At 42.3% G+C, this 26,229-nt stretch overlaps 1 protein-coding gene across 2 annotated transcripts in view; it reads left to right on the forward strand.

Annotated features, from left to right (window-relative positions):
* The window catches only part of ano1a (anoctamin 1, calcium activated chloride channel a), a 64,653-nt gene that overhangs the window by 7,112 nt on the left and 31,312 nt on the right, over positions 1-26,229 (forward strand). For both annotated transcript variants that reach the window (XM_068710736.1, XM_068710735.1), the window contains exons 2-9: positions 3,169-3,302; positions 13,491-13,832; positions 17,341-17,439; positions 18,335-18,486; positions 22,513-22,567; positions 24,026-24,077; positions 25,307-25,362; positions 25,582-25,623. In XM_068710736.1, coding sequence (XP_068566837.1) covers positions 3,228-3,302; positions 13,491-13,832; positions 17,341-17,439; positions 18,335-18,486; positions 22,513-22,567; positions 24,026-24,077; positions 25,307-25,362; positions 25,582-25,623 — 873 coding nt within the window. In that variant the 5' untranslated portion in view covers positions 3,169-3,227. The remainder of the gene's footprint in view (positions 1-3,168; positions 3,303-13,490; positions 13,833-17,340; positions 17,440-18,334; positions 18,487-22,512; positions 22,568-24,025; positions 24,078-25,306; positions 25,363-25,581; positions 25,624-26,229) is intronic.

Here is a 26,229-nt window from a genome sequence, read left to right on the forward strand (position 1 = left end):
AGCCAAAACACCAGTCAAGCCAATTCTATTTATATAGCCCAATACCCTGAATCACAAGTTTGCCTCAGGGGGCTTTACTATCTGCACAGCATACGGCATCCTCTGCCTTTAGACCCCCGATTCAGATGCAGGAAAAACTCCCCAAAAACCCTTTAACAGGGAAACAATGGAAGTAAGAGCAACAGAAGAGGGATACCTCTCACAGGACGGACAAATAGATTGTAAACATATACAGTAAGATGCACACAAGGGAGAAAGACAAAAGGGGAGAGCCTGAGTCTCCTGGAGGACGGAGCTCCAGATCCAAACATCTGGAATGAAGCCCTGACAGCAAAGGGAGAGAGAGACAGAGAGGTCCCAGGACGGCTGATGGTCCGGCACAGAAAGTGAAAAGACAGAACAAGTAGACTAGGGGAGAGAGGGATTCATCACTTGGACACTCATGTCCTTGTGGGACTACAAACAAACTGAGAGGTTAAGAGATGCAGTGTTTTTTTCTCAGAAACTTAACAGTATTCTCTTCAGCAGGACAAACACGGACTATAGTACTGGACTTAATAGATCCATTGAGACCAGGACTGATCGCCAGAAGGATAAAAGGTTACAGGTACAAGCCTGAAGTAATGGAAGAATAAGCAACTAAGGTGAAAAGACGACTTTTAAGTTTGGATTTAAAGGCCTCATTTCCATTGGTCTGTGCTCGTTATGTTGAGCTTGGAGGCCGCAGGGTGTTGAGGAATCTGAAAGCCTGGGGGAAGAATCTGTTGCAGATTCCCTTGCAGAGACCTGTCCCGGATTCTCCGGTTCTCTATTTCAGACAGCAGCAAGGTAGTAGTCTGTGGGAGGGGTCTTTTATGATCCTGGAAGATCCTAAACGCTGGCCGCGTTTGGGCATGAAGAAGTTGTCAGTTCACTGATAGTCCTCTAGAGTAGTGATGCGGCCTCTTTGGTGTTCGTGCTGGGAGGATGATACACTGCCCCGATGATAATGGTGGTTGATTTCATCTGTAGATAGAACGGACGGCACATCGTGGTCATGTGTTCCACTCACCGGAGACCACCGGAGCATTCGCATACCAATCATTTAGCGAAGGTTAAGGCGTCCGTTTGGCTGAAGGGTCGAGTCGGTGATATTCCCATAAAGCCACGTTTTAGTGAAAGCAAAGACACGACAGTCCTTCATCTCGCTCTGAAGGTGCCTGAAGGAGTCCAGCTTATTGTCCAGGGACCAAACATCGGCTGACATTAGTCTTGAATGCCGGCTTGTTTTCAACGTTTCCTCTCACGCCGCCTCCTCGTTCGGATTGGTAGACGTCGTCTCTGCTTCGGCTTCGTGGCCCTGATCCTCGTAGGTCCTGGTCCTCGTAGGTCCTGGTCCTCGTAGCGGGCTAAGACTGGGCAACTTTTCCCAAAGTGTTGATTCAGAATTGTATGGAAGCTGATTCCCAACTTCTTGGGACACTTTTAGACTTAGTCGAGGACATGTGCTCTGGTTTATCTTTTCCAAAAAAAGGGCTACAATTCAAAGTAACGTTTAACGCTGTGTTTACCAGACACAGAGAGGCCGCTGTCATTTAAGTGAATATCTGATAAATGAGAATAAAACCATTTCCCTCTTTAAACAGGTAATGCCATAACAGTTGTGTCTTGCAGTATGTAACGGGCAGTTATCCTGTGATACTGTGCTCCACACACCCAGGAGAGGCACAGTAAACATTTTTCTTTATGACGGTTCCTCCTGGGCTTTTATTAATTGACGATATCCGTCAGAGTTGTCAGGAAATGTGATTATTAGACTGAGGGAGCAGGTAGAGGCAGGGACTCAGATAATTAACTGTGTTTGCTGCTTATTGCTGTGTCTGTGACTGACGAGTTTTTCTCTTTGCTCAGAGCTTCATTACAGAAGGTGTTCTTGTTGAAATGCCTCGGCCATTTCTGCTCCCTGAGGGTAACACGAACTAAAAACCCGTCAACCTTCTCTGAGATCATACTCAGCTGCAATTGTACAGTAACGACATCGCACCAATCATGTGACACAGCTGGATCATTGTTCAAAAAGAACACGCTTGATTCGGATATATTACAGAGGAGCAGCTTGTAATGTAACGCAACAGTTGAGCAAGCGAGGCGTCCATCGGTATCCACGGTGACAGCTGTTTCCTGTAAAGGGTGGAGAGTGGCGAGTGCATCCCGCAGTTTATCTGTGTGTTTCTTCCCTTGGTTGGCGCAAAGAGCCGGCCACAGAGCACCGTGACGTGTTTACTGACATCACGTCAAGTTCGGCAGGGCGCTGGGCTGCGAGGGGGTGAAATGCGCTGCGAGCTTAGATTTAAGAACTAAATGAATAACTTATAACCTATCACAAAGTATTGCTCTAAAAGCTTCTTAATGATGCTATTGGCAGTTTATGTGGAGGGGCTGCTATGGCTCTTGTAACTGAGGATCCTCACAGCGCAAACGGATAACAATCGTTATGAAAAGCAAATCAAAATGACATCCAAACGTTTTTGCAAGATAAATCCTCACTGCATCAATAAACGTATACAGCTAAAATGAATATGGGTAATATTGTTATTATTATCTTTCTCTCATAATGTCGTGTACTTACAGCTTTGCCCATGGATGGAATACAGAACAGGCCTACTGGGCAAGGGGCCCAGGGTTCCAAAGGGCAAAGGGGCCCGAGGTGTGTGTGTGTGTGTGTGGGGGGGGGGGATCCCTGATCCACAGCCTCTGTTTGTAGTGACTGTTAACATCATGATCAGAGTGTTTTTATATTGAGTATCTACAAGCAAATCTGACCCGATATTTGTTTTTGGTGTTTTGTTTAATTCATATTACAGCAGCGCAGCCTACTGGGGCCGCCGGGACGTTTCATTCAAATACGGTAGCATAAGCAAAGCCATGTAAATCAGAACAGCTCTGCTTTAGGAGAATAGACGCTGTGTCTCAGGCTGTCGTTGATGGCTTCCTGTTTTATAATGTGTGGTGTATATATTATCAAAGCAGAGGTGTGTCAACTACAAACACGCTATCTGTATTTGTTTTGTGTCTCTCTGAGTTTACAGTGTCCTCTTTAAGTCTGGGCATCGGGGGAAGGGAGCATTGCAGGGCATTAAATTCAGCATCGCTATCTTTGAGATAACCCTCTCTCCGTTCCTCCCCCAGGTTCTCCGGCCCTAGCTCGTGAACGCTCAGGCAGCCCACAGCGGGAGGTGTCTGCCACGATGAGGAGGAGCGACAACTACCTGCCGGTCGCCGGCGAGGAGAAGAACCTGGACGCCAGGAGCAACGAGTCCATAGTAAGACGCTACATCCGTGTTGTCATTGTCGTGATTTGTGGTGGAGAGCAGGGACTTGAAGGCAGTGGGCGCTGAAATGTTTCACCCTGAGAAAAGCGAAATGAATTTCATGGAGATGACAGGATCTAAAGATTTGGGATTAATGAGTCGTAAAAGCCTATGATGCATGTACATACTACATACTAACGCTGACGTGAATTGATTTAATAGGGGTCATGAATGGTGTAAAGGGCCTGTAAAAGGTAATTAGATATTAAATATCTTCAGTCTTTCTAAAGTCATTTTTTAAGGAAGTACAGCGACACTAAGAGTCTCAGAACACGCCATGCACATTCATTGTATCCAAAAGCTGAATTGACTCGGCGAGATTCGATAAAACTTCCTCAGTTGTGAAAGGTTTTCACGCTCGCTTGAGGGTTGTTCCTGTCGAGAAAGAGTTGATGCCATAAATGTGATATGGAAACGCTTTTGCAAAGTAAGTTCTGACGCCGCGAACATTTAACTCACATGACTGATGTATATTTATATCGTCTTTGTCTCCAGACAGCATGAAACATGGATAACACTAGCTGATGTGAAACCACGATTCCTCTCCATTCTTCTCTTGTAGATGGTTAGTTGGCCGAGCTGACTCGTTTTTGTCTGTTGTGGTGCAGTGCGACCCACAACAATCATGGCGCACAATCAGGAGGAACCCGATTGGAAGTCTTAGCAGTCCACGAAGGATCTATTTACAGTCATATGTGTGTCCCGTGTGTAGAGCATTAGGTTATAAAGCTCCTATCATGAGAAATAAATTAATTTCCCTGATTGGACTGATAGCTAAGATGCAAGGGAGGCTGTTAACACACATTTTAATTTAAATGTAGCGTCTGCGAGGGAAAAGTATTCATTAATATTTCCTTGACACACACTGAACACACAGTCAATGTGCTGATGGAACATTTGTGTACCTGCTCACACAGCAATGGGGAGCACTAGAAAGAAATAAAGAATGATTTCCTGAAGGAAACTGAAACCATTGACTGCAATTGTGTCTTCAAGTAAATTGCATCAGTGTTGTTTACTCTTGAGGAGAGCTTTGCTGTGTTATGAGGACTAATAAAAGTTCGGGAGCACATACGGGTAGGCCAACATACTGGCTCCGCCAATGTCACCTCTGAGTCGTGATTATGATTCACGATCAGGCTCTGCACAGTTAGGCAATAATTGTTGCTCTGTGGCTCCGTTATATTGTGTACGACTCAGTTGTGTATGAGACATTACTGTTTTATGGAAATGCTCATGAACGCAGCGACCAGCGGGAAATACCCAAAGAAATGTGGACCGCTAATCGTTTCAAAGAGCCAACAAAGAGGCTATGCCAACGCCTATATGTATCTACAGTGTTCTGCTCCGGATGGTAACACGGCAGTGATCTGGGCTGTAGCACATTCTTGAGCTTTTGCATTTGCTTATAGAATCACCCAGTGTCAGGGGAACAGGAAACGATTTGTTTTTCATGTTAAAGGACTAAAAATGCAACAGAATATTGAGCTTGAGCAGCGGTGAAGTGGCTGTGAAGAGAACAGCGCATTAAGTGCCACTTGAGCTTAAGGGTATTCTTCCAGCTCAGCAGCTCTCTCTAATCAAGCAGCATTTTCATTGCCATGAAAAAGCAAAACGAGAGACGTCTTGTATATTGGAGGACAGAGGTCTAAATGAAACCAGACTGGAGAACGTTCATCAAGTGTTGTGGGCCGGTTTTAGAGAGTTTTTTTTCCCCCGAAAACTAAAAGTCAACGTTGACTTGCGAAGGCCGCCTGATGGCTCGTGTTGCTGGACATTTGTATCGACTTTAGGAGCAGATTATATCATAGTCATAGTTACATTACATTACATTACAGTCATTTAGCAGAAGCTTTTATCCAAAGCGACTTACAATAAGTGCATCAACATTGGTAATCAAAAGAACTACTAGTCACCAGATGTCATAAGTACATTTCCTTTTCCAAACAAGCATCTAAGAGCATGAAGCAGAGCATAACTCAGAGCCAAGGTACAGTGCAGAAACAAAGAAAAACAGTTAGTGCTATAAGTAATACGAATACAAGAAGTGCAACAAGCTAGTATGAATACAATAAGTGCTGAGTGGAAGGCTCAGGGTAGCACTTCCTGAAGAGGTGGGTTTTCAGCCTGATGAAAGATGGGCAGCGACTCCGCTGTCCTGACGTCAGTGGGAAGTTCATTCCACCACTGTGGGGCCAGGACAGAAAACAGACGTGACCGGGTCGATCGGCCGCCGGGACCTCTGAGCGACGGGGCGACCGATCGCCCCGAGGCAGCAGAGCGAAGTGGTCGGGCGGGGGTGTAGGGCTTGACCGTGGCCTGGAGATAGGAAGGAGCTGTTCCTCTCACTGCCCTGTATTCTAGCACCAGAGTCTTAAACTGGATGAGCTCTTACAGGGAGCCAGTGTAGAGAACGGAGAAAGGAAGTTGTGTGGGAGAACTTGGGGCGATTGAACACCAGGCGAGCTGCGGCTTTCTGGACAAGCTCCAGAGGTCTGATGGCCGACGGCTCCGGCGAGTAGAGAGTTGCAGTAGTCCAGGTGGGAGATGACGAGAGCCTGGATGAGTTGAGTTAGCAGCTTCTAGCGCTGCCCCCAAGTGGCATAAATATGATCGCAGGTCGAATGAGCTATCAAGTGTTGCATTCTCTTAATCACAACTAAAATATCTCACCATCCACGTATTATCCCTCCTGTACTTCATGTTCTATTAAGTCTGTTCGGTTATTGCTGCTCTTCTTGGCCTGCAGTGAAGAAAAATTAAGACGCATTGTCTCAACATAATGAACTCTTTAATTGTGGAATTTTTGTTTTATCTCTCTTATAACAAAAATATGTACACAACTCCACGTCATTTGGTGTCCTGAGATTATAAGGTAATTCAGATTAATCAGATGCAATCACGAGAAATCTGTGATTTATCTGAAAATAACGACATCATTTAATCCTGGTTTTGGAAGTACAGGCTGAAAAAATATTTTATGATTGGGACTAAATATTACTGACATCCTAAATTGGGCCTGACAGAAAAGCAGCTGTGGCCAATTTCAGTGCATATGAAATAGGGATTTGGAGACCATTTGCATAATTGATTATTATATGCGGTCACTGGTGCAAGACACTAATTATTTTGTCGGGCTCAGAGGAAGTTTTGGTGCCAAATGTGCGTCTGAATGAAAGCTGCTTTCTCTTTTCCTCTAGTGGGATGAAGTGTTTTAAAGGGCCGGTTTCTCACTTACCTCTCGTGGTATTTAGCTTTGGAAATACTTTCTACTGAAGACATAGTCACTGTGAAACCTGCTGACATTGAGGTCCGTGGATTGTCCACCGTATGTGGACACTTGTGGGCAGACAAGTAGATGTTCCATTTGAAACACTGAATTCTTTTTAAAGTTGTGAGCGCCGCAAATGAAACTCCATTCACCTGCGTTGTGTCGTATTGTACAGATATCTGGGTAGACACAGCTAGAGGTGCGTGAGACTCTTGAAGTTGCCATTGTCCTATCTGTCTGTGCTTTGGGAGAAGTCAGCCAGATTTGTTATTGGCACAGCGGCCTTACAGGTAGCTGGAGTTAAAAACTGTGATTTGAAGCGTTCGACATGCAAAAAAAAAAAACGGACTGTTCCAGCTGCTACATGCAGCTTACTGCTGCTATGAAAAACATTATTGACTTAGAAAAATGCTGGGTTGTCTCAGCCTTGAGCTTATTATGGCTCAGATGTGTGTGTGTGTGTGTGTGTGGGGGGGGGTGTGTGTGTGTGTGTGTGTGTGTGTGTGTGCATGTGGAAGCCCAGAGGAGAGGAGAACCTCATTTCCCGGTGGCTTAGTGAGAAAAGAGTTCCTATTGGCGAATGATGCATACACCACCACATCCTCATGCGCCCTCTGAGAAGCGCCCTCTGGCCTTTGTAGCTATGACTACTTCCTGTCGAGCGAGGGCTGAGGATGAGTGTGTGTGTGTGTGTGTGTGTGTGTGTGTGTGTGTGTATATATACAGCCCCCCCTCACACACACATTCACAGGCACCAGACCCTCATCATACTATCACAGACGTACACGGAGACACGCTGTTCTGTTCGTTGCAGCACAGTGCCTGCTGTGTCAATATTAGTTTTCCGCACAAGTTCAGAGTTTATGGCTCTTTTATTGACGGCGGCTGTCTTATCTTCAACATGTATTGCCGTGTAATTGTCCCTCTATCACAATGTAAACATCCGTGTTGGGTGTCGGCTGCTTTTAGTGCTCAAGCAAATTCCCACACAGTATGTGATGTCGTCAGATCTCTCTCATCGCTCCATACTACCGTATTTTTCGGACTATAAGGCGCACCGGATTATAAGGCGCACTGTGAATTAACGTGTCTATGTTCACACATAAACCGCACCGGATTATAAGGCACATTAAGCAAAACAACACAGTCCGGTAAATCAAACTTTATTCAACTCAGTTGTAACAACAAATACCGGTACAGAAAAATACACTCACTTATCGATTCATTCCTCTTCCACAAATCCATCGAATTCTTCATCTTCAGTGTCTGAGTGAAACAGCTGTGCGATTTCGGCATCAAGAATGCCCGAATCCCTCTCGTCATTTTCCGAGTCAGTCTCGTTGCCGTTATCGGTACTTGGCTGTTCAGTGATGATTCCAGCTTTCGTGAAAGCTCGGACGACGGTTGCGACCGATGGTTACTTGTTGTGCTTATTTGATCGATTTTGACTTTTAGTTTAGACATTACATTCCTGTTACGGGGCCGATCAGGTAGTGATACAGCGTACCGTAATGCTCCGAATATCCATTGAGCGGAGCGGCTTCGTTGCTTACCAAAGTCGTACTTACACATTTCGGCAGATTTTTGAGCGCATTGTACCACATAAAATCGATCAATAAGCACAACAAGTGACCATACATAAGGCGCGCTGGATTATAAGGCGCACTATACATTTTTGAGAAAATTTAAGGATTTTAAGTGCGCCTTATAGTCCGAAAAATACGGTACATATACTAAGTAGTACTCCTGGTCTCCAGCGGCCAGATCTTCCACTATGTTCACCAGCTCGTTGCTAACTTTGTCTGCTATTTGGTGCAGGGCATCAAACTCATGTCTACGATGTTTACTGGGGTAATTAATCAAGTGAGAAGTATGTACATTTTCTCATAGACTTCTATACAATAAGACTTCTTTTTGCAACCAGAGGAGTCGCCCCCTGCTGGTCATTAGAAAGAATGCAAGTTTAAAGCACTTCAGCATTGGCTTCATTTTTCAGAAGCGGGGGTTGCCGCTTCCTAGAACCCCAAAAACGTTCTGCCAAAAACGGCAGTCTACAAACCAATGGGTGATGTCGCGATGACTACGTCCATTTCTTACATACGGTCTATGGTTCTGGTCAATGCATCCCACTGTGGTGACGCCCTCACTGACTAGCATCAGCAACAGATTGATATATGCAATTCAGAGCAAAATCACTCGACAACTATGGGATAGATTGCCATGAAATGTGGAGCAGACAAGCGTGTTCCCACCAGGATGAATTATTACGACTTTGATGATTCCATTAAAGTCATCACCAGTCACATTTTTTAATTTGTCCTATACTTTGGTTTATAATACCTGCTCATCATCTCTCTCTCACATTTATTTCCTTGTAACTGCTGAAAACAAACAAACTAGACCTTAACTTAATCTTGTTTCATTTTTAGGTTTATGTGTTTATATCAAGGCCACAGTTGATTATACTCTATTTTTATAAAATAAAGTTCTGGTGTCACAGTGACGTAATCCCCCCCCCCCCCCCCCCCCCCAATCATCATAAATTCTCATGTAATGTAATCAAAACAACAAAGATTTATCTGTTAAGAGTTCATACAGCGCGATAAACAGCTAGCCTTCTGTACTGTGTGTCAACTTTGCCGGGGGTCATTGGAAGTAGCTGAGGATCTGTGTGTGTGTGTGTGTGTGTGTGTGTGTGTGTGTGTGTGTGTGTGCTTTGTGGTTTTGTCCGATAACCTCAGCCGGCACACGCACACACGCAGGGTTACAAGCACAAATAGCCTGGAGTTTAGTTCATCGAGTGTCAGGACTCAGCTGTGATGAGACGGATAAGACTGGACACGGTCACACAGAGGTTGTTGTTTTAGAATTACACTAGATCACGTCAGAAAATACATTTTTACATCCTAGGTTGTGCTGCAATGTAGTCAAATTTTCATATTTCACGTAAAAAATCCTTTTTTTTTTTATCTTCACATAAAATCCATAATCCCACATTCATTATACCAGTCCCCTAACAATGAAAAGAGAAAAAAGTGTCCCGATGTATTAAATCAATGGACGAGGGCAAGCAATGCCGAGACTTTGAAGCTGAAGCCAAACTAGTGCCGCGTCCCCATCGTTCATACACTTTTAATAAGCCGGGCTGTTGAACGGCCACATTTTGCTGATCAGGACGGTAATCATTCTCTTTCCATCGCCATAAACGTCTTCAGCCTGGCGGCTAGTTCTTTGATTATATCAATAAAATATTCTGAGGTCATATTCACTTGAGATATCTCAGTTCCCAGAGCACTGAACTTTTCTTTGTGCTGTGATTATACTTTTATCACTGGCCATTAGTGTCCTGTTCTAATTGTGCAGTGTTACTGAGGTGTGCAGACTCCCAAGTTTTATAGATGCCATTCTCCTGTCACTGAAACACAGAGATGTTTTTAGTCCCGAGGCTGCTTTCAAACACAAAGACTTTAACAAGGCCCGTATAGTTAACTGGTTAGGGTTGCACAAAACTGTCAAGTTCTTTAAATATTGTATTTAAATTATTGTGGACATTCAGATTTATTTAAAATAAGCTGTCAAATAAATAAAAAGGTGGGTTTTCATTGACGGGAAAATAGGCTTAGCAGATGTTATTATAAATTCAAATTGACCTGTAAAATATGTCAGTGAAATAGAACTGAATCCAAATTACAGTGAAATGAACTACAACGGAACTGAGTGACTCGACTGTCCTCAACAACAACAAAGCTGACCTAGTTCATGACACATGAGGGGATCATGTATGCTGTCTGGTGAAACCATTAAAAGACACGAGGGATTGACGAAACATTAACTGGAAATAAACACTGAACCGTAATGCAAAAAATGAAATTTGCCTGTAACTGAACATCAACATAAATCAGTGAAAGAGTCAGGATGGAAGTGACATCACCAAGCGTTTGTATAAGACTCTTGTGTCAGTGGGGCAGGCGTCACGCAAACTTATCTCAAGCGGGAAACAATAGTTCATTTGCAGGGGCACTATTTTCAGCGGCGGATTATTCCACATTTGGCGTTGTCGTGCGAGTGTCCATGGTAAATAAGGAGAATGTCACCCAGTGCAACAGTGTGGCTCGTCGTCCTTTAACTGCACACATAGCAGGATGAGGCCACCTGGGTATACTGCAAAATGAAAACTACCTGGCTAATGGTTTCTCAATCTCTAGGTGCAACATTATTACCCAGTAAAATGCAAAGGATGTGTATTAAAGTATGAGGTGACGTCTGTGCAGGGATACTGCCTATCAACATATTGTAGAGCTTTATAATCCACAGTGGTACGATAATCAAGATATTCATTTAATGCAGTTGGGAATTGCAAGACATAAATAAAAAGCGCAAGGTGCGCATCACCCTGTAGACACTTCTGTAAGTCAATTCAATATTTCATGAAATAGCGAACAACATGTTTCAGCTGGAAAAGCACATGTTTTTTTGAACGGCAGCTGGATTCTGGCGATGTCACAGGGTCACGTATCACACAACATCTGTCTTGTAAGGCCTCAAGTAATGCGTTTGTATACAGACCAGGCGGCAACCTCCGGTTTTACCGAGTGAAGCCGATGCAGAAGTGTCTTAAAACTTGCATTCTCTCTAGTGTCCATCAGGGGGCGACTCCTCTGGTTGTATAGAAGTCTAGTCTAAAATGACTCTACTTCTCTCTTGATTTATTCCCTCAGTAAACATTGTAAACATGAGTTTATGGTCTCAATCTCTAGTTTACAGTCTTCTTCAACACAGCATGATGTTCATTTATTAAATGATGGTTCATTTAGAGTCAAACAGACCATAAAGTGGAGTATGCTTTAGGACGGGACTACTGTGATTGACATGTCTCTACCGCCACCAGAGCCGCATCCGGCGTCACTACTTAACTCCTCCGCATTCACGTCGCGATGACTACGTCCACTTCTTATATACAGTCTATGGTCCAGATAAGCCAAAGCACGGACCAATCAGCGTCCAGTGAGGAGCTACTGGTAGCTAGGGGCGTGGCTTAGGTGTGTGGGGGACGACACAGAGAGGCGACTGTTCGTTTTAAACAACAAATGGCGGTTCCCGAAGAGGTTAGCGTCAATGATCGTATTGCATCAGTTCTATCAGAAGAGAAAGAACAGCAAAGAACAGCACTGGAAGCTTTTCTTCTGGTTGTGTGTAACAAACCATCAGGCGGGTCAGGTTACATGTTTGTTTAGGGCACTATGTTATCTCTACAGGGCACTATGTTATCTCTACAGGTCTCTGGGGACAGTAAATGGTGCTACATTGCAAGTGTTAAAGTGTATGGTGCCTGTGAGTGCTTTAGTCCAGTGAACCATCAGGTAAATATACTGCAGAGAATGAAGTCCTGTCACAAACATCAACTACCCCATCTACTTCCCCCTCCGCGCCCGGTGCTCTAACTCTGCCCGTCCGTCTCCATCTTTGTTTGTGTTTTGATTTTGCACCCAGATATTTCCACAACTACTGGCCACTTTAGCCTCACATTTCATGTCGACATTCTTGGTTCTCTGTGGAGATTTTTTGTTTTTGCCATTGAACATTTCTTTACATTTCAAGTGGCGTAGGAAAGTGAGCGACGAACAGAGCATTTGGCATTACGGAGCGTCCGGAGGGTCAAACAAACTGGACTTACACTCAGGAGGCCGCTGTTCATGTCCCCTGTGAAACCAGAAGAGTTTACGCTTGTTACGTAACGTTGCAATCCTTGTTACGTAGCAAAGTCAGCTAAGGACGGTTGCTATTTATTTGAGCTAGTTACGTTGTTGCAGATGCTACGCTACATTGTTATGATATTTTATGATCTTTTTTCTCACCGTAACCAAGTCGTTGTGTTGCCGTCACCTAACCAGTTATTTCACACCGTTAACCACTTTGGCATTGTGCGTTTCTGCGAGCGTGATACGACGCTGATACAGTAAGAATATTATTCATTAAAAACGCATTTTTGGTTCAAAAACGTCGGCATTCAAAGCATCCATTGATTTCAGAAACATACAATGTAAAAAACTTTCTGTCGACTGCATTGTGATAAAAAAAAATGTTGATGACACCCTGACCTTTGTTTTGCGCCATCATCCACCTAAAATTTCAAGCTATGCACAAAATACTAAAATAAGTGTAGTAGAAATACACATACATATGTATTTAAACACATTTCAAATTCTCGTCAACATCATATTTGGATGTTGTTACATTGATATACAAGCTGTTAAACCTGCATTTACAAACTGCACTTCACTGCATTTGTGTGTGGGATTTTTTTGACTCCCCTGACGTCGCTCGATTGACAAACAGGAAATTATCTGTTGCCAAACAGATGTCTCCTCCACTTTCAACCAATCACTTGAGCCAGGGGACACAGGATTAGAACTGGGGATTTTTTATTTTTTTACTTCACTGTGTCTTTCAAGCATTTTTGTAAAAATTCCATAATATATACCCTTAATACTACTTAGTATAACATGTAGTTGTAGATATTACTACTAGTATTTGATTTTGGCTCAACCCAGCGTTTCCTTCTGTACATTAAATGGTTTTGAAAACGATATCATGGAAGGTATGCTTGCAAGATGCAGGATTGCGCTCAAAGTGAATTCCTTTGAAGGTGACTGCGAGCATAGTGATCGCCAAGAATGATTGCATGTGACAGAAAAGGGCCCATCTCCATCAAACTGACCCATCACATCATTATCATGCAGCAAAATACTGGAGAATGTTGGCCTTGTAGTATTTTTTTCAATATTATCCTTATGTTTAAGAAGTAATAGATGTTTCTATACATATGTAGTAATCTGTGACATTCTATCTCTTTGCCTTTTTGATTCTAGCCCATGAAAAATCTGTACGCGGAGGAGGGCTCACCTCTGTATCCACAGCTAGGCCCGTACTTCAATGATGGCCGGCGGCGGGTGGACTACGTGCTGGCGTACCAGATCCAGAAGCCCAGCAGCATCCGGCGCCAGTCCTCCAGGTTCAGCGAAAACAGCTTCATCCACCGGCTTCGACGCAGCATGAGAAGCAGCCGCGCCCCGCTGCAGCCGAAGGAAGACCCGGAGATCGCCGCCCAGAAGCAACACCCGAACTTCCACGAGGATGACAAGCGCTTGAGACGGGAGGAGTTCGAACAAAACCTCCTGGAGACGGGGCTGGAGCTGGAAAAGGACGAAGGGGTGAGAGCTGAATGTGATGTGGTATTTCGACGATTGACCTTTTAGCTACTGTTTCTGCGTCTGTCAAGCTATCCATTCTGGCACTGCGCCTATGCAGCTCACAATCACAACGGTGGCAAATTCATTCCTTGAATTTCATAGTGAGCATGTCCCAAGGAAGGTCACGGAATTCCTAGTATTACTCATAAAAATGTAAGATCAGACTATTATTTCATTCTAACGTAAACCTCTTTGGCTGCGTAGATTTAAGCGTTTAGCTTTTAGCTTCTAAAGAGAGACCACCCTCCGAACTCTTTAACACAGCCCGATGCGCGCCACTGTGGTGACGTGGTGAAATCCAGAGCTCGACAGACCCCCCCTTATGATCCGCTATGATCCGCTGTTTAGGGAGGGATGTAGCAAAGAGTCAATTATTCATTCATTTGTGTATATTGAAAGTATTTTTTGAGGCATTTATGCTGAGAGTTGACGTTTAAAAAAGGGAACGAATGGTTACGCGACAGCAGGAATGAAATCGAGCAGGTCATATGGCAGATTCAGGTCATGTGACTGATAGTGGAGAGCCTCAAGTTGACAGGACTGGATCGTCTGGGAATCCTCTTGGGAACATGTGTGAGAGAACGATTTGCATTCCAATTCTTTTTCTCCTTTTTCTATCTTAGTTCAACTCTATTACCTTTGAATTTCAATCTGCCAACGTCAGTGTAACGGAACGGGTCTTCTTGATTATCTCGCCACACAGAACAGGTGCTGCCTGCTGTAAAATAGCCGTTGTCATGAGCTCATGCTTCAGGTACTTCTAGGATCAAAGTCGTTGTGATGTGGTCTGAATCAATATGTCCGTACGCTTTGGTAAATTACGGTTAAGCTGTATGGAAGAAGGTGAGAATAGTTCATTATGTCGTACACATGGGCTCAGCTTGAAGACGGGGCTCAGTGTGTGACACTAGTCGGTAACAGAAGGTGCGTTACATGACCCTTTGTGTGTGTATGTGTGTGTGTTTAGGACAGCAAAATGATATATCACAGGGACGTAGTCTACACTGTGCAGCTCTTTTCATTTACATTCCATTTGTTTTTGTCGTAAAAATTCCTTATTTTATTTGGTATTCATGACGTCTCCAGTGCTTCAGTAGTTTTATTATTTCTATTTTCCTTACAGTGTGTGTTGCGACTGTGATGCACAAGTGAGTGAATCCTATTGGCAATAAACCTGTTTGATTCTGAAAAAAAGTACATTAGAAAAGCTAGAAATTCAAAGATGTATTTTTATAAAAGTTATTAGCATTATATACTAACAACCTAGTTAGACATGATGTGTATAACTGTGACAAAAAGAAAAGAGGGAATCAATTTTGCACTTGATTCCTGAGCATATGGAATTTGTCAATTGTATTGACATTAAAGTGGAACAGAAAGAGTTCTATGATATCGTTATGCCTTTAAAGCTGCCAATGAAAGTCACAATTCAGACTGTCTAGTTTATCTCTTAAATAAGCTCATGAGTGGATGCCTACATTTGAATAATATAATAAATATAAATGTTTTTTTTTTTAAAGCTGATTGATCTAAGTTGAATGTGTTGACACACTTCTCATTTGAGCTGACACAGAGCACTCCGTTGACACCTGTTGTTCATATCGTATCTCATCTAAACGCTGATATTTGGTAGGCTTTATTTCTGGGAGCTCTTGTGCCGCTGCTGTGTATTTGCTACACGAGTGGACCCATGAACACAAAAGAGATTTGTTTTCATTAATGGAGAAGCAGAGCTTTTCGTCATTTCTTAGTCAGTCTTCTGTAGAAAAGACAAATGGAGATAAATTGACTTACTTATCACTCTTAACGCAGTGAATCATCCATTAAAAAAACGTCAGGAGCAGCCCTGTGACATAACGTAGCTTGATTGTGAATATGTTCTGAAAAAGGCTTTTAGCAACACTCTGTTTCATATGATGTTACTCTAAATGACTTGAAACTTTGGAGCCAGTTTACTATGGAGGCATGAGTCTGCCAAGTTACAGACTTTCTCAGTGGGTAGATGATACATTATGTGTTGACCGATTATGGATATGATTAACTCTCCTTTGCCAGCGCCAATATTTTCTTATATCAGTAAAACTTGCCGTGTATTATCACAATATGCCGTGGCCATTTAAAAAAAATATGAGGCATGCACTGTAACGTTTCGGCTACCACGGTGCTCCCACATGTTGCTTGTGTTAGTTTTGTTTGTGTGGACTTTAGCATCTAGTTCCGGTTCCCCTGACAAAAAAGCCAATTGGATTTTTCCATTGGATTTTGGATTATTGCAGAAAATAAGCTAATGACGTATTTTATGTCGTGAAACAAAACGTTAAATCTCTCAAGCTTGTGTTAACCACACACCTTATTTCAGGCATCGAACCAAAAACCCATTCAAAAAACCCATTGACTTCCATGAGGAGGGAACCGGATGTGCTAAAATGCCAACTCATTTCCTGGTTTTAGGGCTCATTCCTGCAGCACTCTATACGAACCCAGAACAGCTATTGACAAATCAAAGAAAAAAGTCATAGTTTTAGCCTTTCTGCACAAATTCAACAGATATCGTTAACAATGTAAGACAGTTGGGTATGTACTTCCACTCGTTTTCTTCTTCATAACACTAAAACAAATACAAAATTACAATTCCAGAATTTTCATTTAATAAAGACTAGTTTGATGTTGCAGTGCGCAACAGTGAGCTAATGTTACATTTATGATTTTAATCCATGACTATATAGTTGTTGCTATTTAACCCGATTCCTATTCCATCATTGCGTTTCCACAGTTACACGCTTTAATTAACGGCAGCATTCATTTCATTCAAAGAAACACTGTTCCTTCAATACAAATTGAGAGCAACACCCGGGCAGATCAATAACAGGAGTTCTCGTTAGCCAGGGCAATTATTTCTATTTCATGATGTATTTAACCCTTAAAGAGATAAGTTACTCATATGCACCTACAATGGCACATGATATAAACCCTATTTGTCATATTTCAATTAACAGTATATTAATCTTTGCTGTATTATTCCAGCAACAGTTTTACTGTATCAGCCCACGCTTACTGTCATCAGAAGGAACAAATAACATGGTCAACCTCTGTGATGTATACAGCCAGTCAGCCAGTTTGAACTGGTTCTTGTGTATTTCTGTATCCAGACAGGTCAGTGTGCCGAGCTGGAGGGTGTGAAGTGAGTCTGGCAGTGCATGAGTGGTTTTGCGTAACAGTACAAGCTGCAGAGAGAGAAAGATCCCATATGCAGCATTAAAGATGTGTTTGTGTTGAAATGGATGCAGCGGGTTTTCCCTGACAGGAATCCGGAATCTACCAGACAGTAGAGATCTGAATCTAACAGAAGAGCAACTTGCTGCTCTGCGGGCTGCAATGCTATCTTCAAAAATGTGTTGCCAGATGTGGTGCATACATTTTTTAGACAATCATGAATTGCCCCCATATCCAAAACTTTGTTGCATTTCAGACAAAGATCCCTGGAATCGGCTTCTTGAAGATCCACGCTCCCTGGAACGTTCTGTGTCGAGAGGCTGAGTTCATGAAGCTCAAGATGCCGACAAAGAAGGTACTCCTCCCACCAGTCAATTCTCCATTTGTCACGCGCATATTTACCGTGGATTTTTCCTGAGGCTGACTGAAATGGCTCTTAGAGCTGCATTGCTGAGTGTGATAATTCATGTTTCATGTTCATCTGTCATTTGCCTTCATATAACACCCCCAATGGGGCCAATTTGTGCTCATACAAGCCTTGGAATGAGATTTCGAAAATAATCCAAGAACCATCGAACACCTCAGTGTACCTGATAGGTAACTGTCAAAATCAGAGGTATTGGATATCGGCACAAAACATCAGCTGATTCAGCTGATTGAATCAATATCAAATTCTACCCTCGAGTCTCTATGGAACAGTGTGCATTTCTGGAGACAAACACCAACAAAATGACAAACTGAGCAGTCAGGATTTAGACCATGCCATAGCACACTGACTTTCTAGCACTAGGTGAACAGCACATTACAAGGTTTAAAGGCTATCTTTCAAGTAGATTTAAGCAGTTCCAAGTCAAGTACCCCTTGTGTTAGTGAAGGTGTCCCGCAAGGCTCAAGTTTTGGTCCTCTTCTGTTCGCTATACACATAAACAATGTCTCTTAAATCAGTTTTAAGCTTGTTTTAAAAGCTTACGAAACAGACTATGCTATTTTCAAGAACACAGGAGATAATCCTGCTTTTTGCCCACAACCTTCAGGGCTCTCAAAGTGAGTAAGTAGACCCTTATAGATATAGGCTCAACTAGAAAAACTGACGAATTACCTCTGCTGTCTGATCACATCTAAAAACAGTATTGTAATATCAGATCACACAATATTTTAACTCTTGAAAAATAAAACAAGACCAACTGTATAAATATAGGATGCAAAGGATGCAGTCTAGGTGAATGAAGTGTCTTCTGCCTTCTGTGCAGGTTTACGAGGTGAAACAAGGCGGTAACCTGGTGGAGAAGATCCGACTGTTCATACACAAAATCACAGCTCCTCTCCACCCGAAAGTGGACGCCAACCGGCCACAAAACGTCAAATCCCTCTCTCACCCGTTCTCCAGGGAGAAGCAGCATCTGTGAGTAAAAGCTCTGCTCTGCTTTCGGTTGTGAAGACGAAGAATCACACTGACTGTAATATTTCTGAGAAAATGTGCTTTGCCTCATGCAGTGGATACGTAGAAAAACTACATGCCAAAGAGTTTTATTGACAGCTAGTGTTCGTGGTAGAGTACCACAAACAATAAAGATAGCTAGCTGAGGTAAACGCTAAACATTCATTTGTGTAGCCTATGTTAAGCTACGCTAGTGCTAATTCTGTGATATTTGGGTTTACTGATCTGTTTTATGATGGAGACTGTGATCCAGGAAAAAATCCTATGCGTGTGACGGGCAGAAATTGAAATTGAAATTTTCGTAAGACATGCTGTACGAACCACTGTCTGATACGTTTACCTATGACACTCTAGGTAGCCCTCTATCATTGTTAGACGTGTCAGGGACGGCGCGTCAGTTTCCGCTAGTTACATGAAGTGTCTTTTCAAAATAAACTTCCATGTTCACAGTAGGTTTACTTAGTTTTAAGGTTTACTTCCGCAAGTTAGGTAAGTTAGGGCAACAAAAGATTGTGGTTTGGGTTAAAGATCTGTGTTTTAGCCATCCAAACTCCCCTCCTACTCGCCCTATGCGGACTTTCTCCCTCTTAATAAAGTAATTTGCTCTGACCGTCTAATGATGATGAGATAGTTGAAAAGCTCGGTGTGAGTCATACAGATGTTAAAGGGTGGTGCGTCGGTATTAGACTTAGATTCTCCCTGGTGCCCAGAGACACAGGTTGACATTCAATTCAATTCAATTTATTTTTGTATAGCCCAAAATTACAAATTACAGATTTGCCTCAGAGGGCATGAATGCTAAATGTTGCACTATCTATGATGGATAAGCAACTCTTTGCTAACACAGTAGATCATAACAACTTTGTGTTTACAGCCTGTTAACATTTGGCTAAAAAATTTGTTCTGCTTTAAAATGTGGATATCAAATAAAGGAACCCACACATTTTAAATATCTACATAAATGACTAAATAGTCCAATTTTATCCAGGTTAGTAGAGAAATAGTGTCTGTCCATTGATGTAAACTTTGTCATAAATGAATGTTGCTTGAAGCACTGTGTAATCAGAGTCATCAGAATTTAAGGGAAGAGGCAGACTACCGCAGCTGGCTCAAAATTATACACATTCAAGTGAGAAAATCCCCACCAAACTACCATAATTATCTCACAGTTCAGTTGGATATTTCAAGGTTGGTAAGATATCGAGATCATGCGGGTAAATTCTCCCCAGCTGTTAAATGTAAGTGATTTCTGTGTTATTGTAAGACTCTTTTGCAGAGAGCTTTAGCATTTTGTAATGTAATAAAGTGTATTTCCATTTGTTCATGTTGTTTCACCTCTGAGCTAAAGCAAAGCAACTTTAACCGTTCAGACAGCATGGAGAGATAACAACCACAGAGGTGTAAATTGAACCAAAAAAATCCCTCAACAGCATGACAGGAAGGCTGAAGCGTGACGCTTTCTTGCTGCCTCAGCCTTCTCTCCTCCGAGCAAAATAAACACATCCAGCCGAAATCACAAGTCATCCATTTCTCAACACTGTGTTGGAGGATTTGTTAAAAAAAAAAAAAAAAATAGCACTGGATAGCTAACTGGATTAACTACGGACAGAAATCATGACTTCACTGACGCTTCCTGTTCAGTCCCAACGAGTAAAAACACTTCCAAAGGCAGCGATCAGAGAAGAAGAAGGTCTTAGCATAAACGTCAGCCTGCTGGGACGTATGGAGGAGAGAGTGGGCAGCGGGCAGCTATATTTACATCTCTGACTAACAGCTAGCGGGAGATCTCCCTCCACGTCTTCTCCATCACTTCGTCTTCTTCAATACTGGAAACAGTGCAGGCCTGCTCCCTGATATTAAGATGAGTTATAGATTATACAGTGGCTTTTCAAACCAAATGAACTTAATCTGGCTTCTTCCACATGCTGCTTCTACATTTAGGCTAGTCTTAAATTGGAGGCAGCAGGGACACAAGGACCGTTTCAGTGCCAACAAGCACCACCGGCTACACAAGCACTAACTGACTGACAGCAGCGGCCCACTCAGTATTTTGATGAGATGCTTTCAGTGCACAGACACTTCCATGTGCTTTTCTTCTAAGAATTACGTCCATATGTACTGAGTCACCGGCGGTTTTAACACATAAGTGGATGAACGGTGGATGACTAGAAGCTACGCTAGGAAGCTACGCTAGAAGATGAATCAGGACCCGAGTTAATAAGGCTAACGCTAACACTGTCTTAAAGACTGTAAATATTTGATTTTACAGCAAATCTTCGGTTTCTTTTACAGTTTTTCTTTTTCCCATTAAACAGTGAAATGTCTGTAGATTAACAGACGTTTGGTCTTATTTTGAGCTTTGCCCTTAATATTACATGCAATTAACCATGATATATGACAGCATTAATATCAGTGGTGCAACGGATCATAAAACTCACGGTATCACGGATCAGAGTCACGGATTGGATCAGCGCAAAAGAAAAAAGGGAGCAAATATAACTTTTAGAGATCCCTGATCAAGTTTGTTCTGCCGCCAATACCAATTGCCGATCACTGATGATCCATATTGTTGTTTGGTTATAGCAGCTGGTCTACAAGAATCCAGACTATTGATTTTTTTGCCACCGTCCCTAAATTAATTTGAACCGCTCTGAAGTCAGTAAACAATCACAAATTCTAAATGTTATTCTTTTACTTTGTTATAGTCATCTATTGTGTTTTTCCCTCATAAAAACACACTTAAAATGATGATTATTTGTATGGATTAAAATGTGTAGTTTTAACGATGTATTATACGGTTTTATAAACAGCTCATAATTTCCAATTATTTTACAATTATTCCTATTCATAATCATTAAAAAATGCATGTAAAATTACAGGAAGTGTATTCGAATTGCCGGTCGTTTAGCACCTAAGTTTAAAAAGTGATTTTATGTTTTTTATGGGTAATTAAACGTATTTGTACAGATTCAAAAAATTATTTACTTTAAATAGACAATTGAAAAACATGATATTATTACAATATTCTATCTTTACAGAGCTTACTATATTTTGTACACATTTCTTTAGCCTGGTATCATGGGAGTTGTTGTCTTCACCACCACTGCCAGCAGGCCTGCTAACAAGTCTGCGGCTAAAACTGTATCTTGTATTGCTTTTTAATTAATACAAAATGCATCTATAAAAATGCATAGATGTTCCGGCATGATGTCGGCTAAGCACAGAGCCGATAACAGAGTAGATAAGGAGAGGAGTGACGAGGGCGTGGATCATCGATCTCACAGGGGATGTGTGTCACAGGGTCACAAGAAGCACATTTCAGGAGCCATCAGTTGAAGCCTGATTTGGGAAGGTAACTCAGGAAACTAATTCCAATTGATTGAGGTTGAGGAAGAGTCTTTGTCAACTTTAAACAAACTCAAACAAACATCGCTCTACGTACGGTTTATCCCGATTGGCAGTAAATGTCATGTGATGCAAATCGCTGCTGCAAGTGAACTGCTCATGAACATGATTAGCAGGAGACTGGGCTGGCTGGTTAAGGATTTGTAGAGCCTTCTTGCGTCTCATCCTTTCATTTTTATCTTTTTGATGTGAAGTTGCAGCCTGCAGCTTGAACTGCACTGAAACATAATGACGTGGCCTCCATTTCATTGTACTTGTGCATCAACACACATCACGTGACTTCACGGTTATTATACTTTTAGTCCTATTAGTGGAGGTCTTTTTAGTCCTATTAGTGGAGGTCTTTTTTTTCTTTTACATCACATATTTAATCTCAGTTCATTGTGTGCGAGGTGGACAGCAAAAACAACTTCAGCATTATATTAATAATATTAGCCTGCTATAGTATGATGTTCATCTCAGCTCTCCTCACTTTCTCTTTCTGATAACTACTATGAAAGTAAAGAGACGCATATTCAACAAATATGCTGCTATTTGCACCTTATATGCAACTAAAACTATATCTGTTGTGTTCTTTGTTTCCAGATTCGATCTGTCTGACACTGACAAGTTCTTTGACAGCAAGACCAGGAACTCAATAGTAAGTATTAGTTGAAGAAGAGGACTCGTTCTCACTCCAGACTCGTCAAATACGGCTGCTTGGTCAGTGGCCCTATACTTCAAACTATGAGACTCAACGTAGCCCTCTAGAGTCAGTTGCACAACACTACTGGTTTAAGTTTAGGCAACAAAACTACTGGGTTAAGTTTAGGCAACAACACTACTGGGTTAGGTTTAGGCAACAAAACTACTGGGTTAGGTTTAGGCAACAAAACTACTGGGTTAAGTTTAGGCAACAACACTTCTGGGTTAAGTTTAGGCAACAAAACTACTGGGTTAAGTTTCGGCAACAACACTTCTGGGTTAAGTTTAGGCAACAAAACTACTGGGTTAAGTTTAGGCAACAACACTTCTGGGTTAAGTTTAGGCAACAAAACTACTGGGTTAGGTTTCGGCAACAAAACTACTGGGTTAAGTTTAGGCAACAACACTTCTGGGTTAAGTTTAGGCAACAAAACTACTGGGTTAGGTTTCGGCAACAACACTTCTGGGTTAAGTTTAGGCAACAAAACTACTGGGTTAAGTTTAGGCAACAACACTTCTGGGTTAAGTTTAGGCAACAACACTACTGGGTTAAGTTTAGGCAACAACACTACTGGGTTAAGTTTAGGCAACAACACTACTGGGTTAGGTTTAGGCAACAAAACTACTGGGTTAAGTTTAGGCAACAACACTACTGGGTTAGGTTTAGGCAACAAAACTACTGGGTTAAGTTTAGGCAACAACACTACTGGGTTAAGTTTAGGCAACAACACTACTGGGTTAGGTTGAGGAAAAGATCGTGGTTGGGGTTAAAATAAGTATGTGTGTTACATAGCTCAGTACACAACGTATGCTAAGTATGCTACGGTCTCCTGGGTGAAAGTCCTATGTCTGTTTGACCCGTACTAGTTGACTCAGAAGCGTATTGCCACAGACCAAGCTGCCGTGTTTGACGACTTAGGTGTGAGAACGGGTTGGAGGGGGCTCCTGTACAAACAGTGTTAAATTCAGCACAGTGACAGCATGTGTTTGACATGTTGCATTTATGGTTGTAGATTCCCCTCCTTTAATATAGACAAATTAGCTTGTCTACGTAGACCCTGTCATCCCCGATATGCACTCCTCTCCAATAAGACCCCTTGCTTCTATGTGACTCTCATGAAAAACAAATTCATTCTGTGAATCTGCGTCGTACATGTGCTGCTGCATTAACATACACGCGTACACCTACACAGCACCTCGCAGAGCTTGACTAATGACTGGGTAATGTGATTGGCTTCTCATTACTGGATGGAGCTCCTCAATCAGAGCAGTCGTTGGCTCCCAGCTGAGCCTCGGCTCCCATCAATAAAACTCCCAGCCTCTCTGAGAACGAACATAACAAAACTCGGCGGTTTGCATTCTCCCTCTCAACAATTTCACCTGTGCTATTATGAATGCTTTTTTGTATCGTCAGGTCTACGAGGTACTGAAGAGGACTAGATACGACAGAGCCACGTACTCCATAGGTAAGACCTCTGCCTGTAACTCTAACACAAGAGATAAATCAATATGCAATTAATGTAGGTGCTGCGTTCATTGGAGTAACGTGTAATTACCGCCTCAGGAGAGGATGAGCCGTTGTCTTCTTTGACCAACACGTTTACAAAACTCTTGGTTGGATTTGCCGACCGTCTGAGCCGTCCTCCATAAGGCCAAAATAGAAGTTCCTCCTGACTCTTAACTCGTAGCGTTTGACGTGCAGATTCATGATCCTGAGAGAAAGAAACCTGTCGAGCGCAGCGGGTCCAGGACCTTTCCTCTTGTGCTGCCATCGTGTCACACCTTAGCTACCTGTGTGCTACTTTTCTGTTGCCTACGCAGTACAATGTTGACTGACAGTGACGGCTAACTGCTCAGATTGTTCAGCCTTAGCTGAGGTCAACAGTCTCTTGAGTGTCGTGTAGTTGAAGTCATTTGGAGATCATCTAAACAAATACAGGTTTGTTTCTGTGGCAGAAAATGCAAAGTAAATGTGGGAAAAATGAAAAAGGGGCATATTTTAAGTTTAAGGACTGGAGGAGAGAAATCAGCTGCACTTAGCATGAATTCACAGTTGTTTCAAAGCGTTTCACCCTAATATTCAGTTTGTCTTGGCAACCGGTATGTGAACACAGCAGTTGCACTCAGATGCAGGCCAAAACAAGCCAAAAAAACCCACCAAAACTCTTGAGTCTTCTAATAAGATGCAGCAGGACATTGATATTTTTTTTCGCAGTCTAGATATTTTGCTTATTTGACGAACGCTGCTATATTAACCACATAAACTAAATTAAGACAGTAAGCAATACATGCTGCTGGTGCAGAAGAGAACAAACCCAAAGAGGAAGAAGTGTTTTGAGGCAGATCTTGCTCATGGCATTTGTTTACAATTTTTAGAGACTTTGTGTGAACACAAACCAACGAAGTGGCAAATGCAAAACCTAAGTTCTAATAAACCAAAATCACTCTGCAAGGTTTGCTTCCTGCTTTCCTGTAAATATAACAAACCAGTACAGCTCCATGATGGAGCTTCATCTGTCTTGGAAAACATTTCCCCCTACATGTAATTCTTCACCAAGAAGTCTTCCTTTTTAACTTCGAAGACAAAATGTATCAGTCATGTCTGGCTTTGACTCTGAGCTCTTCAGTTTCAGTTTTACACTGCTGCGTGCGTCTCCTCCTGGATTATAATCCTATTAAATGTGCCTTCTCACAGGGATCACCAGGCTGCTAGACAACGGCGACTACACGTCTGCTTATCCTCTACACGATGTGAGTATCACCATCGCACTTCACGGCCACTACTCCCCTGCTGGCCTGAGAACAGTTCATAAATTGCTGCTTATGTACCGAGTGAACGATTCCAATTCAACGAGTTTCTAATGTAAAAATCACCCAAGCTTTTCCAGCTCAGCGACTCGTATTCTATTGTTGAATTAAAGTATTTATTCATGATATGCCTGATAAACAAAAGTGTATTCATCGTTACAGGGAGACATCGAGGGGGTGAACGCAGAACCTAACGACAGGAAGGTAAGTTGATCAATTCCACCGGTCAATAAATTGAGTCAGATGTCACCACAGCAACACTTCCGGTCAATTAACAGATAATCATCAGCCCGAAGAAAACATGGACGGACAAAACCCAACGTGAAACTAGACTGCAGCACCTTTACGTTCAATAAACCAGCTCAAATCCACTTATACTGTGCAGACACGGCAACCTCGGCTAGCAACCAGAGCAGTGGTACGGGGTCCTCTGATTGGTGTGTTTCAGCCAGTGAGATGTTTGATCCTGTCCAGGGATTTTGATAACTGACTTTGTCAGGTTTCTCAAATGAGGTCAGGGAGAACTCTGCTATTACAACAATGATAAAATAAAAAAAGAGCATTTCATTTTTATCAGAAATGAGCAACAATCAGGACATGACTTACAACACACACAGAGGGGGAGAGACTTCATTCTCTGCTTGGGTAGACATTACTCCACTATATCATTACATAGAAAATAGTTTTTTGCCGCTTAATAAATACTCTTAATCCTGTGAACAGTACCTTTAAAATCAAGGAAAATTCTGTTATTTTTCACTCTGTGTCTTGATGAGTCATACTACATTTGACTTGCCACCTCCATTGTGG

Source organism: Cebidichthys violaceus, unplaced genomic scaffold, assembly GCF_023349555.1.
Source record: "Cebidichthys violaceus isolate CVI_PGR_0920_01 unplaced genomic scaffold, fCebVio1.0.p SCAF_16, whole genome shotgun sequence".
In the NCBI taxonomy this organism is placed as follows: domain Eukaryota; kingdom Metazoa; phylum Chordata; class Actinopteri; order Perciformes; family Stichaeidae; genus Cebidichthys; species Cebidichthys violaceus.